This window comes from Chiloscyllium plagiosum, unplaced genomic scaffold (assembly GCF_037043375.1).
Source record: "Chiloscyllium plagiosum isolate Xiang-an unplaced genomic scaffold, Cpla_swu_hap1 HiC_scaffold_5, whole genome shotgun sequence".
Taxonomy (NCBI): domain Eukaryota; kingdom Metazoa; phylum Chordata; class Chondrichthyes; order Orectolobiformes; family Hemiscylliidae; genus Chiloscyllium; species Chiloscyllium plagiosum.
Window position 1 is genome coordinate 48,429,772 of NW_028270143.1, and position 16,649 is coordinate 48,446,420.

The window sequence follows — 16,649 nt, forward strand, 5'->3', positions numbered from 1 at the left end:
AGCGGAGGGTTTTGAGTCCTTCGTGATGCGGGATGGAGGTGTATAGGGACTGGATGTCCATGGTGAAGATAAGGCGTTGGGGACCGGGGAAGCGAAAATCATGGAGGAGGTGGAGGGCATGGGTGGTGTTCCAAACGTAGGTGGGGAGTTCTTGGACTAAGGGGGACAGGACGGTGTCAAGGTAGGCGGAGATGAGTTCAGTGTGGCAGGAGCAGGCTGAGACAATAGGTCGGCAGGGGCAGTCAGGTTTGTGAATTTTGGGCAGGAGGTAGAAACGGGTGGTGCGGGGTTGTGGGACTATGAGGTTGGAGGCGGTGGATGGGAGATCCCCTGAGGTGATGAGGTTCTGGATGGTCTGGGAGATGATGGTTTGGTGGTGGGAGGTGGGGTCATGGTCAAGGGGACAGTAGGAGGAGGTGTCCGCGAGCTGACGTTTAGCCTCAGCGGTGTAAAGGTCGGTGCGCCAAACTACTACCGCGCCTCCCTTGTCTGATGGTTTGATAGTGAGGTTGGGGTTGGAACGGAGGGAGTGGAGGGCTGCACGTTCCGAGGGTGAGAAGTTGGAGTGGGTGAGAGGGGTGGAGAGGTTGAGGCGGTTAATGTCGCGGCGGCAGTTGGCTATGTAGAGATCGAGGGTGGGTAAGAGGCCAGCACGGGATGTCCAGGTGGATGGGATGTGTTGGAGGCGGGAGAAGGGGTCGTCAGAGGGTGGGCGAGAATCCTGGTTGAAGAAATGATCAGACCTTCACGAACTCAGGAGCTCTCTCTGTTCTCTGCAGCAAAAGGCACTTTTCCCTGAAGAAAACCAGTTTATGAGATTAATAATGAATAAGTCAGAGAATAACTCCTACACCTTCTGCAAACCAGTGAAAGCACCTAGGGATGGATGGCCTACATGGAACCTTCTGATCAGCACGAGAATCATCTCAACAGATCCTGTGAAGAAAGACCATTGAACTGCTTTCCCAAACTTCTCGGTCCATAACACTTTTTTTTTTGCCCGTGTATATATAAAGGGGGGTTTATAAGAGGGTTATAGTTTTGACTAATTGAGTTATATGCCTATGGTTCATAAATGTTTACCAATAGCTAGAGCCTATTTAATTTTAGGAAATAGTGACTTTTGTTAAGTTCAGAAATCTAGTCCATACTATCAAAATCAGATAAATTGAAGAATTTTTCATACTTGTATGAAGTTTTTAACTTTTGCAAAGACTCTGACTTGATTTCTACCAGACTACCTCATTGGGGTGCAACATTACCACAGCGTATAGGTCAAATGTTGGATCAACAGTGATTTTCCTGTGCTTCTCTTTTGACTTCAAAAATATAAGCATCTCTACTTAGTTAAATGAAGTGTAACCAGATTTTTAACAGCATACTAACATCAAAATTCCTGCTAAACACCCTTGCTAGCCCAGGGAAACTAATTTTATTTTTCTGAATCCAAATTTGTTTGCAATGAAACTTCTACATTTTTAATAAGTATGTCTTTAAAAACAGTTTATCATCATTGTACCTAACTAAATCCATTGATCATTTATTTCATTTTCTGAAAATTTGTGATTTTGAATTTTGGCTGTGTTATGAATACTTCAAGGTGTTTGCTTGCTTACCTACTTACTTACGTTACTGCTATTGCACACTAATACATTCCCTAGACATGGGGCTAGATTAAAATTACAGTTTGAAATAGGAAAATCAAAGTCACTCGATTCTGGATGTAGGGTTCCTCACTGAGCTGGAAGGTTCGTTTTCAGACATTTCATCATCATACTAGGTAACATTTTTAGTGAGCCTCCGGATGAAGCACTGATGGTGTAGTCCGCTTTCTATTTATATGTTTAGGTTCCCTTGGGTTGGTGATGTCATTTCCTGTTCTTTTTCTTAGGGAGTGGTAAATGGGATACAAATCAATGTCTTTGATGATAGAGTTCCGGTTGGAATGCCATACTTCTACTAATTCTCGTATGTGCCTCTGTTTGGCTTGTCCTAGGATGGATGTGTTGTCAAAGTCGAAGTGGTGTCCTTCCTCCTCCGTATGTAAGAATACTAGTGAGAGTGTGTCATGTCATTTTGTGGCTAGTTGATGTTCATGTATCCTGGTGGCTAGTTTTCTGCCTGTTTGTCCAATGTAGCGTATGTTACAGTTCTTGCACGGTATTTTGCAAATGACATTAGTTTTGCTTGTTGTCTGAATAGTCTTTCAAATTCATTAGCTGCTGTTTTAGTGTGTTGGGGGGGTTTGTGGTCTACCATGATGCCAAGGGGTCTCAGTAATCTGGCATTCATTTCTGAGAAGTCTTTGATTTAGGGGAGAGTGGCTAGGGTTTCTGGACGTGTTTTGTCTGCTTATTTGGGTTTGTTGCTGAGAAATCAGTGGACTGTGTTCATTGGGTACCTATTTGTTTTGAATACACTGTATAGGTGATTTTCCTCTGCTCTGCATAGTTCCTCTGTGCTGCATGCAGTATGTGGTGGCTCATTGAAATAATGTTCTAATGCAGCTTCGTTTGTGGATGTTTGGATGATTGCTTCTGTAGTCCAATATTTGGTCCGTATGTGTTGTTTTCCTGTAGACGCTGGTTTGAAGTTTCCCATTGGCTGTCTACTCTACTGTGACATTGAGAAACGGCAAGCTAGTGGACCTATGCCTTACCACCCACTTGACCTTCAGCAACAAAAACTACAGACAAACCAATGGAACATCCATGGGATCTCCGATATAAGGGTTCTTAGCAGAGGCAGGAATGCAAAGACTCGAACAAACAGCTCCGTCAACCATTCAACCAAACTTTGGGTCTGCTACATGGATGACACTTCTGTCATCTCTAAATGAAATAAGTTAGGGGAAAGCTTCAAGATCATGACTAGAACATAGAACATAGAAACATACAGCGCAGTACAGGCCCTTTGGCTCTCGATGTTGCGCCGATCCAAGCCCACCTAACCTACACTAGTCCACTATCCTCCATATGCCTATCCAATGCCCGTTTAAATGCTCATAAAGAGGGAGAGTCCACCACTGCTACTGGCAGGGCATTCCATGAACTCACGAGTCGCTGAGTAAAGAATCTACCCCTAACATCTGTCCTATACCTACCACCCCTTAATTTAAAGCTATGCCCCCTCGTAATAGCTGACTCCATACGTGGAAAAAGGTTCTCATGGTCAATCCTATCTAAACCCCTAATCATCTTGTACACCTCTATCAAGTCACCCCTAAACCTTCTTTTCTCCAATGAAAACAGCCCCAAGGGCCTCAGCCTTTCCTTATACGATCTTCCTACCATACCAGGCAATATCCTGGTAAACCTCCTCTGCACGCGTTCCAGTGCCTCCACATCCTTCCTATAGTATGGCGACGAAAACTGCACACAATACTCCAGATGCGGCCGCACCAGAGTCTTATACAACTGCAACATGACCTCAGGACTACGGAACTCAATTCCTCTACCAATAAAAGCCAGTACGCCATATGCCTTCTTCACCGCACTATTTACCTGGGTGGCAACTTTCAGAGATCTGTGTACATGGACACCAAGATCCCTCTGCTCATCCACACTACCAAGTATCCGACCGTTAGCCCAGTACCCCATCTTCTTGTTACTCTTACCAAAGTGAATCACCTCACACATACCTACATTGAACTCCATTTGCCACCTTTCTGCCCAGCTCTGCAGCTTATCTATATCCCGTTGTAACCTGCCACATCCTTCCTCACTGTCAACAACTCCACCGACTTTCGTATCATCCGCAAACTTGCTCACCCAACCTTCTAGCCCCTCCTCCAGGTCATTTATAAAAATGACAAACAGCAATGGTCCCAAAACAGATCCTTGCGGAACACCGCTAGTAACGGCACTCCAAGATGAACCTTTACCATCAACTACTACCCTCTGTCTTCTTCCAGCCAGTCAATTCCTAATCCAAACTTCCAACTCACCCTCAATGCCATACCTCCGTATTTTTTGCAGTAGCCTACCATGGGAAACCTTATCAAACGCCTTACTAAAATCCATATACACCACATCTACCGCTTTCCCCTCGTCCACCTCCTTAGTCACCTTCTCAAAGAAATCAATAAGGTTTGTGAGGCACAACCTGCCTTTCACAAAACCATGCTGACTATCCTTGATCACATTATTCCTATCCAGATGTTCATAAGTCCTATCCCTTACAATTCTCTCTAAGACTTTGCCCACAACAGAAGTGAGACTCACCGGCCTATAGTTACTAGGGTTATCCCTACTCCCCTTCTTGAACAAGGGAACCACATTTGCTATCCTCCATTCTTCTGGCACTATTCCTGTAGACAATGAGGACATAAAAATCAAGGCCAATGGCTCTGCAATCTCCTCCCTTGCTTCCCAGAGAATCCTAGGATAAATGCCATCAGGCCCAGGGGACTTATCTATTTTCACCCTTTCCAGAATTTCCAACACCTCTTCCCTACAAAGCCGTCCATTCTAATTAATTGTGACTCAGTATTCACATCGGCAACAATGTCCTGTTCCTGAGTGAATACTGACGAAAAGTATTCATTCAGTGTCTCCCCAATCTCTTCAGCCTCCACACGCAACTTCCCACTACTATCCTTGACTGGACCTATTCCTACCCTAGTCATTCTTTTATTCCTGACATACCTATAGAAAGCCTTTGGGACTAAAATCATTACTAACATAAAATTCACTAAAGAGGAGGAAAACAACAACAAACTGCCATTCCTCGATGTCACAGTAGACAGCCAATGGGGAACTTCAAACCAGCATCTACAGGAAAACAACATACACAGACCATTGAACTACAAAAGCAATAATCCCAACATGTACAAATGAAGCTGCATTAGAACATTATTTCTTTGAGCCACCACATACTGCAACACAGTGGAACTATGCAAAGCAGAGGAAAATCATCTATACAGTGTATTCAAAAGGAATGGATACTGAATGAACACAGTCCACTGATTTCTCAGCAACAAACCCAGACAAGCAGACAAAACACATCCAGAAACTCTAGCCACTCTCCCCTACATCAAAGACATCTCGGGAATGACTGCCAAACTACTCAGATCCCTTGGCATCATGGTAGCCGACCAACCCACCAACACACTAAAACAGCAGCTAATGAATTTGAAAGATTCTATACAGGCAACAAGCAAAACTAATATAATTTACAAAATACCTTGCAAGAACTGTAACAAATGCTACATTGGATAAACAGACAGAAACCTAGCCACCAGGATACATGAACATCAACTAGCCATAAAAAGACGTGACACTCTCTCACTAGTACCCTTACATACGGATGAGGAAGGATGCCACTTTGACTGGGACAACACATCCATTCTAGGACAAGCCAAAAAGAGACATGCATGAAAATTCCAAGAAGCATGGCATTCCAACTGGAACCCTATCAACAAACACATTGACTTGGATCCCATTTATCACCCCTGAGAAAACAAACAGGAAATGACATCACCATAGGAAATGACATCAACCACCCAAGGAAACCCAAACATATTAATAGAAAGCGGGCTATAACACCAGTGGTTCATCCGGAGACTCACTGAAGATGTTACCTAATATGGTGCCAAAACATCTGAAAATGAACCTTGCAGCTCAGTGAGCAAACCTACATCCAGAATCTCAACCTGAGCTACAATCTTCTCAAAACTTGCTATCATTATCTCCTTTTGAGCAGCTTTGTTTGAAGTCAGTGGCTAAATATTATGGTCAGTGAAAAACAAATGTTACCCAGCACCTAGCATCATCCTCATCAATTTATTTCCCATGAGCTTTTCCAAGGAAGCTCCAAATGTTACAACTTCCTCTGCAGCAAATCCAAGAGCTGAGTGAATGGCACAAACAACACTGCATCTCCTTCACCAGATTGAAGAATCATTAGTGGAATCACAGAATCTGAACAGGGAGTTCAAAGTTAGACAAGCACATTCAATGTCAAAACAGACAGAAAGTTTCTCCAAAAAGACATTTTGTAAATTAACTACTCAGTTCAAAAGCATAAACAACCTTACTGCTCATATCAAGTTTTTAATCGCCACGAAGTAGATAACCCAGTATTATTCAAATTAATACCCCTTTCATACTTGTAAAGAAAAAAACACACATTACTGAATTAGATCAATGACGGAGATTTATTTATTGCTGCCTACACCAGGGAAGAGTAGAATGAGGGATAATGTAAAGAAGATTTTATTGTGCATATATTTATCATCTTATGCTTGCATGGCAAAGGTTCCATTCACCACTGCTTTTACAGTATTTGTTCATTAATATATCACAGTTGATCCATTATTTATACAAATTTATTAACACAAATACAATTTGATGTACAATTGATGGCAGTGAGCCACATTACATAAGATCAGAATATGTAATGACACCCCAAAATCAGACTCAAAACCCCATTAGATTAGCCTGCTCCAAGACGTTTGTGTAATAATCTAAGCTATTAATGGAAAACTTGCCAATTATGGTAAGTAACCAAAAGTACTGTTTACAGATGATTCAAGTTTTTTGCTCCCACTGTACTCAAAATTTCTTTTTATCAATTTATTTTTCTTATTATCTTGCCTAGCTGCTAGAATTTAGTTTAATGAAAGATCTTCAAAGAAATGTGGCAACAAAATTTGAGGCATGGAATCCAGAGTTTTACGTCTGAACAATGGGTTTCAAAAAAGCTGTCAAGTTTGAAAATCGATTTATGTTATATTAAAGTGTGAGATAAGTATTTCCTCTTAAAGCTTTTTCCACCACTTTGCCTTACTAGTTATCTTTATACTTGTCATGAAAATTGCGCCATTTTCTAGTGTCAAATAGATCCACAATTCCATTGCTGCTCATCTACCTCACGTTATATTCATTTCAGAATCATTCTATCCACTTCCCTAAAACTATCAAATTCAGCAGCAGTGAGTCTTTCCCCAAGGTTTGTAAACAGTAAAGTGAATAAAGTTAGTCTGGTGCATTCAAGGTCTCTTGAACTTCTATCAGAGTTTAAATAGAAGGAGACAAAGCGCTGCAAGACTATAACACAACAAAATTCCACATATTTTGTGATGGGTAACATTAGATCATATAGCTTTATGACATATGGGGACAAGTAGTCCACTGTCACTTGCAAGCTCTTATTAAAGAAATCCACAACTAATGTCTTCCAGTACTGAATTTTAATTTGCTTCAAATATTTATCTATGTCTGCCGTATTGTAATAAAGCATCCCATACTTTAAGTTTCTGCACAATGGGAATTTTAAGTAGATGACATCCAATCAGAAGCATTTTTTTTAAACTATTGTTTCCAAACATTTCGTAATTTTAAAAAACAACTATTGTAATTCTTCAGACTGCTCTACTGTAGGGAGATCTTTTTCTTTCCTCAGTAATATTTTTCTCAACTTCAGTATCAAATTAGAAATAAAATATTGGAAACCGTGTGTGAGTACTTTCAGCTCAAAGTACTCCCACAATCTTTTCAATTCTTTAAATGTAATGTTATTTCAGTTAAATAAAAAATAAAAATGATTGATTTTTGAATTTCCAAAATACTTCTCCATTCTGAAGTGAAAGATTATGCTGACAATTACATTTCTCCAAGACAAAAAAATTATATTACAAAATGGCACTGTGAAACATATAGTCGAAAGCACCATCAGCAATTAATGCAATAGATTACAGTTTTGTTCTTGTCCCTGTTGATGAGTTTGCTATTATATGAATCAGTTTTTTCCAGGAATGGTCCCCATGTACTTGCATATGATGGACAGCATCACTTCATCTGCACCAGCTCCTATTGACATCAACCTCATATCCCTCAAGGATAAAATGAGAAAACAGAATCAATTACTAATTTCACAGAGATATAGAAATGTTTACACTTTAACTCTATTTGGGAAATAGCACACTGCAATTTCCAGCCAACTGTTGCAAAGTTTCAAGGGTGTGTTACGTGCCCTGTACAGATAGATGCATTTAAAAAAAAAACTAAATCACTCAAAGACCTACATCTGGACAAGATTTCATATTTTTCAAAACATTTACTGTAGGGATTCTGGGTAATCCAAGATGGAGGTCGGGAAAAATTTCTGGCTGTAACAGCTGCTCCTTTTTTTTTTAGGTATTTTAGGTGCTGGAGGTGATTTCCTCGAATTCCAGGAGCAGCAATTGCTGTTTCATATGCTGTTGCATTGTTTTGGAACTTTGGAAAAAAAAAGTCAAAACAACAGCAGTTTTAAAAAGGTGAAGAACAGACAAAGGACTTTATAGAGGTTTACAAAATTATGAGGGGCACAGATAGGGTAAATAGGCAAAGTCTTTTCCCTGGGGTCGGTGAGTCCAGAACTAGAGGGCATAGGTTTAGGGTGAGAGGGGAAAGATATAAAATAGACCTACGGGACAACTTTTTCACGCAGAGGGTGGTATGTGTATGGAATGAGCTGCCAGAGGATGTGGTAGAGGCTGGTACAATTGCAACATTTAAGAGGCATTTGGATGGATATATGAATAGGAAGGGTTTGGAGGGATACGGGCCGGGTGCTGGCAGGTGGGACTAGATTGGATTGGGATATCTGGTCAGCATGGACAGGTTGGACCGAAGGGTCTATTTCCATGCTGTACATCTCTTTGACTCTATAACTAACCAACTAAAATCAACAATTTAATTATTAATAAACATGTGAAGGATATTTCAAATAAAAATGGTAAAATTTGTTTTAAATTGTCATTACAACAAAGATAGGTCTTATGTTGTCATAAGCACTCACAGCACTTTTCATCTCTCAGACTTTTTATCTCTGCCTTTGTATGAAAGCATTTCTTACTTTCCATCCATTTGTAACATCCCTTTAGGCACAGCAACTGTATTCATGCAAAATTCCTGCGGATGGTTACAACCAATAGAGTGTACATCTACCTTTCTCAGTTGGATTAGAACCAGAACTCAAATCAAATCTGTGCTGATAGCATTATTATGAACTACAGAACAAACTCGATTATCCAAACATAAATTATCCGAATTTCGGATTATCTGAACAAGATCTCAAGGTCCCGTAAAAACGTTATCCATTATCTGAACAAAACACTCCCGGCTCGACTCGTTCGGATAATTGAGGTTGTTCTGTATATTCAAACCTCTTGACCTAAGTGCATCCCTATTGTTCCTGTACAACCCTGTTACAAATATAGCATATACATTAACTCAGAAGACACATACCCTGGATATAATTAATTTTAGTAGCTTTTCTACCAGTGCAATATTGTAAGATTACAGTTGAACTATTTGTTAGCATTGTGTAGTTTAAAGCTGTATAAAACAATGCAACATATGAAACAATGATAGAAAATAATGGAAGCTGGTACAGTTTGTATTACTCTTGCTTCTACGTTACAAGATGCTGGGTTCAAATCCCATTCCAGTGCAGAATTAAGACTAACATTTCAGTGCAATACTGAGGATGTGCTGCATTGTCAGAGACGCTGTCTTTGAGGTGAGATGTTAAACTGAAGACCTATCTGCCCCCTCAGTGGGGAAATAGCAATATTCCCTGACACAGTCCCTGAAACAGCTACTACAATTGACAAATACTTAATTGGCTGCAAGGTGCTTAGAGTGGCCCAGTGGTTTTCGAAAGCACTACATTAAATGTGAAAAAAAGTAAAATAATGAGGATTCTGGAAACTTGAAACAAATCAAGCAAATGCTGGAGAAACTCAAAAGATGTGGCAGCATCTATGGAGAGAGAGAAAGAGTTAGCATTTCAAGTCCAGTTGATTTTTCTTCAGAATTCATTCTGTTTCTCCTCCAGATGCTACCAGATCTGATTTGCTCCAGTATTCTTTGTGTTTGTTTTTGCATGTATGCAAGCTTTTTCTTCAATAATGCTGCAAAATCATCTGGGAATAATATCAGGAAAATTGACTGATATCTGTTGATTTCTAACAAATGCAGATGCAAAAGCAAAGAACACTCTGGTAACAGAATCAATTTCTTTCAGTCTCTCAAAAATAAACAAACAGGTCCTTTACAATATATTTTAATTATTTTAAAATAATTTTTTCTCCCAAGTAAATCCCAGTACTAAATAGTGAGAGGCCTATTTGCATGTATTAACATCTCATTAATACCTAATCTCACATCATTTATCAGTCAGTTTGCTGTTTTACTAGGCAATGGAGTGAAATTAGGTGGAGACCATTGCAGACATGAAAATCTGAGCAAATATCAGGTAATCCCAGCTCACTGCTTGCACCTCTGGGTCTCTGTTTGGGTGGGCATTCCCAGGCTATGCTCCATGGGTAGTGACCGCTTGCATCACTCATCCATTGTGGTGGCATTGGACATAAAACAATCTCTTCACATTATTATGGCACGTCCCCAACTCACTTAGAATACAGTTCATTTTCTTTTTAAATTTTTAGTTATTTTTATTGTGAATTTGTACTTTAGAGAACACAAAGACTGCAGCTTAGAACTGGATGACTTGGCCTTTCCTCCTTTGTCTCCTCCCAGCTCACAGTCTTTCATCTCTTGCGTTCTCTTTGATTGACAATTAGGCTCCACATTCCAGTCTCAGCACAATCTTCTTTGTGTTTTTAGGCTTTTTTTCAAAATATAGGCCTTGTCTGTCCACCATAACCAATCTGCTTCCCGTCGTCATAGTGCCTCTTACCCTGTGCGAACAAGGAATTCTTTCCTTTCTTGTGCTGGGCAACCTTACGTGGCTGGTGCCTGTGACATTTCTTGCAGTATATCCTCCTGGTCTTTGGTACATTGACTAACTTCTCGGCTTGGCCCCAAACAGAGGCGCAGAGTGGGGGGGAGCGAGGGCGCGACTCTCATTCAGAACCTAGAGCTATGCAATACTTATGTGTCACCCTGGCTTTAAACACACATACAGAGCTGAGCAGACTGTTGTGGTTGCCAGCATAATCAGTTAAAGGAGAGGACATGGTGCTCTATGGAATCATGTTACATCTCACATCTACACGACCACAAGCAATCTCGCACATGCATGTGCATCAACCAAATGGTCATCCAGAACAGTCCTCAATCAAATCAAGAAGGACTGTTGTCTGCCAAGGGGTCCAGCTACTGTCAGTTAAGGGCATTGTCTGATATTAGTGCAGTGACTTGGACGTGGTTGGTTAACACATTGAGGTATCAGGGTCAGGGGTTCTGTATCATTGCAGTGCGGGAAGTGGGCCACAGTCAATCCTGCAGGTCATAGGATCATAGAGATGTACAGCATGGAAACAGACCCTTGAGTCCAACTCGTCCATGCTGACCAGATATTTTAACCTAATCCAGTCCCATTTGCCAGCACTTGGACCCCATAAGACCTTAAGGAACAGAAGCAGAATGAGACCAATTGGCCATCAAGTTTGCTGCATTATTTGCTATGGCCAATATGTTTCTAAGTCCCATGCTCCTGCCTTCTCCCTGTAACCTTTGATCCCCTTAATAGAACTTATTGATCTCTATTTAAACTCTACTCAATGACTTGGCCACCACTGCCTTCTGTGATTCCACAGATTCACCACCTCCAGCAGAAGAAATTCCTCCTCATCTCCTCAGGCCAAGTGCAGCTAGACAGGGTTTAATGGGTACATCAGTCGTGGAGCTGGACAGAGATCAGTCAGAAGTCTGGTTAATCATTGGTCAGGGATGTTGGTCCATGTTGGTCAGGGTGCAGGGGAGGTGGTGAGGAGCAACGGTCAGTTCGGGAGGTTTGTTCTCTGAAGGTAGTGTTATGTTATTATACTGCTGTGCTAGTCGTTAGGGGAGTGAATGGTAAGGATTGGAGGCAGGCTGCTGGAATGCAGAGGAGACAATAATTGTGAAGGGAAGGTACAACTCAACATACAAGTGAAGAATACAACAATATTAGAAGATATATGTCATTGTGAAAGACAGTGGATGTTATTAATAGTCTCACCACCCCAGTTTTAATTGGTAGGGTTAGCAAGCAAAGCATCATGATGGTTGGTATGACTAAGCTGTAAGACTATGACCCAGGGCAATGTTGGGAGATGCAGGTTTAAATAAAAGAGCTGGATGAGAATCTGCAGAAGCTCAGAACTGATGGATTGACAGGGTGCGCAAAAGAAACATGAAGGTATTAGTGGAGGAAGGGAGGTGACCTAGATTAAAAGACTGAGCCTGTGACTCACTGTGTGAACCTTTCCATCCTCAACTGAATCACAAATCATTACGTAAATTAAAAATGGCTGTCACCACACTTGGAATAGGCAGGCAAGTACTATTTTTCTGTCTGAGACATATGGTTTACTTAAGAAGACCTACAAGAAACAATTCCATTAATCAGCACGACAGTTCAGTTTTATAACATCTGTCATTATGGAATCCTGAATGTGAAGCACATGCAGCAACCAACTGTGTCCAATCAAAATCCTGGCCACAGCAATCTTGAATATATTATTCATCATTACAAATAGGTCATAGTCACCTCTGTGAACGAGAAGTAATCATAAGTGCTGGAAAAATGGTCTCTTTGGGCCATCTGAGATTTGTTGCATTCGCACTGAATATTGAACAATTTAATTAAAGTAATTTAGAATACTTTTCACAAGTGAACCTTCTAACTTTGTTTGATTGAGTCAATAAGACACCAATATTATTAGATCCACTATTCACTCAGTATATACACAAATGTGAGAAGCCATGAGGAAAGATTTTTGTGGATCACTGCACTGGATTGTATGCAGTGAATACTGGAGCATCTGATTGGTCCTGCAAAGAAACCCATTAAATGTTCTTTCCACAATGGAAGGAAAAGCAAGTGGGTTTCTTGAGAAACGTGTACAATGTTTTGATTATTCACCACACTAACATAAAATCAGGAAAATCCTCCCTATAAACTATTCATTGTCATATCATATAATTCATATAATTCAAAACCTAATTTAACCTGAACTTCACAACCTATCAATTACTGTTAGAATTTCTTAAATTTCTACTTTGATTAATTTTTTTAAAAACTTTATTGAAGTTTATTAATGTGTTGCATTTAAAACATATAGAAAATGTTTGCAATTAAATGCAGTTTGATTTCTGCAACTTTAATTTTACTCACCTGTACAGTCTACTGACCAGCACTTCATTAGTAAAACCCATTCCTCCCCAGAATTGAAGACAGCTATCAGTTACCTCACGAATTAGGCGGGCTGCCTTCAATTTTGCCATAGAGGCCAATTTTGTTGTATCATTTCCTTGAATATACTGAGCTGCACGAAAAACAAGATAAACTTAATTGTAACTTAATTTTCAAGTAAATCTTTGTTGAACAGGGTATTGGTAAGGCTGCACCCAGAATACCACGTAAAGTTTTGACCTCTGTATTAAAAATAGCATAAAGTGGCAGTGGAGACTGTTTAAAGGCGATTCATTAGACTGATGCAAAGGATGAAGCAGTTGATTTATCAAGACCAGTCAAACAGGTAAGGCCTTCAATCATTACAGTTTAGAAGAATGAGGAATGATCTTCTTGAAATATACGAGATTCAAAGGGAGCTTGACAGAGTAGATGCTGAGATGTTTTCACTAGTGAGGGAATCTCAAACCTGGAGACAAAGTTGCAGAATTAGGGAACGCATCTTTAAAACAAACAGAGTACTGGAGAAACTCAGCAGGTCTGGGAGTATCTGTGGAGAGAGAAATGGACTTAATGCTTCGAGTCTAATATAACTCTTCTTCAGAACATTTATTTAAAACTGAGATGTGAAGGAATTTCTTCTCTCAGAGGGTAGTGAATTTTTGGAATTTTCTGGCTAGATTACTTGAAGTATATAAAGAGGAGGCTGATACACTTTTGAAGTGTCAGGGAGTTGACAGCTATGGTGAGTTGGTACATCAGGAAATCAAGTCTGGGGCAGATCAGCCATGATCTTGCTGAATGGCCTACTTCTGCTCCTATATTTTATGTTGTGTTCATATCTTTTAAAATCATGCAGGGTAGGTTACCATGTCGAGCGTTTCTAGGTGTTTAGTTCCATTAATTTTATTTTTTATTATTCATGGGATGAGTGTTGGCTAGCATTGATTGCTCATGCCTAGTTAAGAGTCAAACATATTGCTGTGAATCTAGAATCACATGTAGGCCAGACCAGGTAAGGATCTTCTCTAAAAGGACAGTAGTGAAACCGATGCTTTTCCAACAATCAACAGTGATTATATGATCATCATTATACTCTTAATTCTAGATTTTTAGTGAATTCAAATTCCACTATCTGCTGTGGTGGGATTTGAATCCAGGTCCCCAGAACATTACCTGGGTGTCCAGATTAACAATCCAGCAAAAGTACCACTATGCCATCACCTCCCCTATTGTCAGTACTATTTCTTTACTAATAAGAAGAAAGGACATGGTGTTCTGGCTTTCATTAACAGGGGATCGACTTTAAGAGCCGCGAGGTTTTGCTGCAGTTCTACAAGACCCTAGTGAGACCACACTTGGAATATTGTGTTCAGTTCTGGTCGCCCTACTATAGGAGATGGTGAAAAGAAGGTTTACCAGGATGCTGCCTGGACTAAAGGGCTTGTCTTACGAAGAGAGGTTGACTAAGCTCGGACTTTTCTCTCTGGAGAGGAGGGGGAAGAGTGGTGACCCGATCGAGGTATACAAGGTAATGAGAGGCATGGATAGAGTCAATAGCCAGAGACTTTTCCCAAGGGTAGAATTGACTGGCACATGGGATCATAGTTTTAAGATATTAGGAGGAAGGTATAGAGGAGACATCAGAAGTAGGTTCTTTACGCAGAGAGTTGTGAATGCATGGAATGTGTTGCCAGTAGTGGTGGTGCACATGAATAGCAGTGAGTTGAGGGGTGTGTAGGTTAGACTATTTTATATTAGGAATAATCCTCAGCACAACATCTTGGGCCGAAGGGCCTGTTCTGTGCTGTACTTTTCTTTATGTTTCCCAATAAACATTTAAAAAGTTCCACTGCTCTCTTTAAGTTGCAATCTTCTACACACATTATGGCAAAATATCAACACTGACAAAAAAAAACAATTGGCCCTAATTTTAATCCTTCCCACTGCATGACAGAATCAGACCGGCAGCACAGGTTAAATTAAGGGAACAACTTCAATAACTGCATCCACCATTCTGCTACCTTCATTTAGGTTGTGATTTTAATTTGTTCATTTGGTCAGTTTAACAAATCTGGGTCTTCTCAGTGCCAACAATGATTCTGAACCTCTCCACCTCACAGTTAGCATATCAGGTTGGATTCCAGCAGATTGCAATGAAAAGATATGTCTCACTTATCTTTATAATAAAAGTGCTTGTTTTTGAAGATGATTTAAGTTATTAAAGTTCCATACCAACACAACGATAAAGGAGCGAACGAACAAGTTCAACCTCAGTTTCAAGTTCAGCAAGGCGGAAGTGTACTGTCTGGTTGTGCAAGACTGGTTGACCAAAGACCTTACGTTGGCGTGTATATTCGATAGTTTCCTGTATGATGTTTTGCAGTGGAGCCAGCACTACAGAGACAGGAGTAACATCCTTACAAAACTGTTAGCATTGTGCACAGTGATCATGTACGTTGGCACACACAGTGGACTCATTCCAGAACTGGACTGATGTCTCAGCAAATAGAGATAGACTTTTTAAGATGGCTACCTCAGCATTACTCCTCCTTGGAACCTCAAATGGCTGAAAACAGCATATGTGGGCACTGCTAGGTAACAGACAAGAACACGACACTGGAAAATCTCCCAACTCAAAGATGTGAATCTAGTTCATGCTGTAAAGGTTCTGCAGAGTCTGCTGTGACTCTGAGGTCTAGGCCCAACTTGGCATTATTTAAACCAATTAGCTTAATATTATGTTCCAGGTCCTTTATTTAATTTCAGTTCCTTTTAATGATCTAATTGTTAGGTTCACATTGAATGATTATTCTGACATTTCAATGTATTCAATAGTTAAAATATCATAACCCTCTCCCTTTATTCTTATGTCCTTGCAGACTACTGACCATCCTCAACCTTGCTTTCCTCTAAAATCATTGAACATGCTGTCACCCACCAAACATGTACAGTACTCATCTCTTCTGTAACTTTCCAATCAGAATTCAATTCCTACATCATCACAAAGGACCTAACCAAGGTTACGAATGGTATTTCTGTTACTGTGATAGATCATTTGCCGACCACCTTGTGTTTAGTCTTCAGTCCCCCATTCCACTATGCCGATATGTCACGCCTCTCTTGTTAGTTTGGTAGGACTATACTTACTTAATTCCATATTTAACTATCCAATTAAAGTTGCCGCATCCCCTACAATAGTTTCTGTACAAGTCTTACACTGTTACCTCTGGAGTTCCCCAATAACCTATACTTGGTTCCCTCTTCTCCATCTCTGTGCACTTCCTTGGAATAGCACCTTCGGTTTATATGTTGATAACAGCCAATTACCTCATTCAGCTGCTCTATGGCCTCGATATCAAGCTGCTTGATCAAAATTCAGAGTCTTGGATGATTATTTTCCAGATAAACAATGGGAAGAATGAAGCCAATGCTTCTACCAGAAATTCCGGGCCTTGCTACCAATTTTAATCCCTTTCTGCTTAATATCAAAGATTGAATCAGATTGTTTGCAACCT

The 16,649-nt window shown here is 40.3% G+C and overlaps 1 protein-coding gene and 1 pseudogene across 1 annotated transcript in view; both read right to left on the bottom strand.

The window, feature by feature from the left end:
- Nucleotides 1–6,138: 6,138 nt before the first annotated feature.
- Nucleotides 6,139–16,649, bottom strand: part of LOC122549835 (zgc:85777) — a 78,686-nt gene continuing 68,175 nt past the window's right edge. Inside the window, exons 7-9 of the mRNA XM_043689939.2 lie at nucleotides 15,367–15,528; nucleotides 13,114–13,264; nucleotides 6,139–7,834 (exon numbers count right to left, since the gene is read on the bottom strand). Of these exons, the coding sequence (XP_043545874.1) occupies nucleotides 7,741–7,834; nucleotides 13,114–13,264; nucleotides 15,367–15,528 (407 nt within the window). The 3' untranslated portion in view covers nucleotides 6,139–7,740. The remainder of the gene's footprint in view (nucleotides 7,835–13,113; nucleotides 13,265–15,366; nucleotides 15,529–16,649) is intronic.
- Nucleotides 7,842–12,229, bottom strand: LOC122549649 (large ribosomal subunit protein eL42-like; annotated as a pseudogene).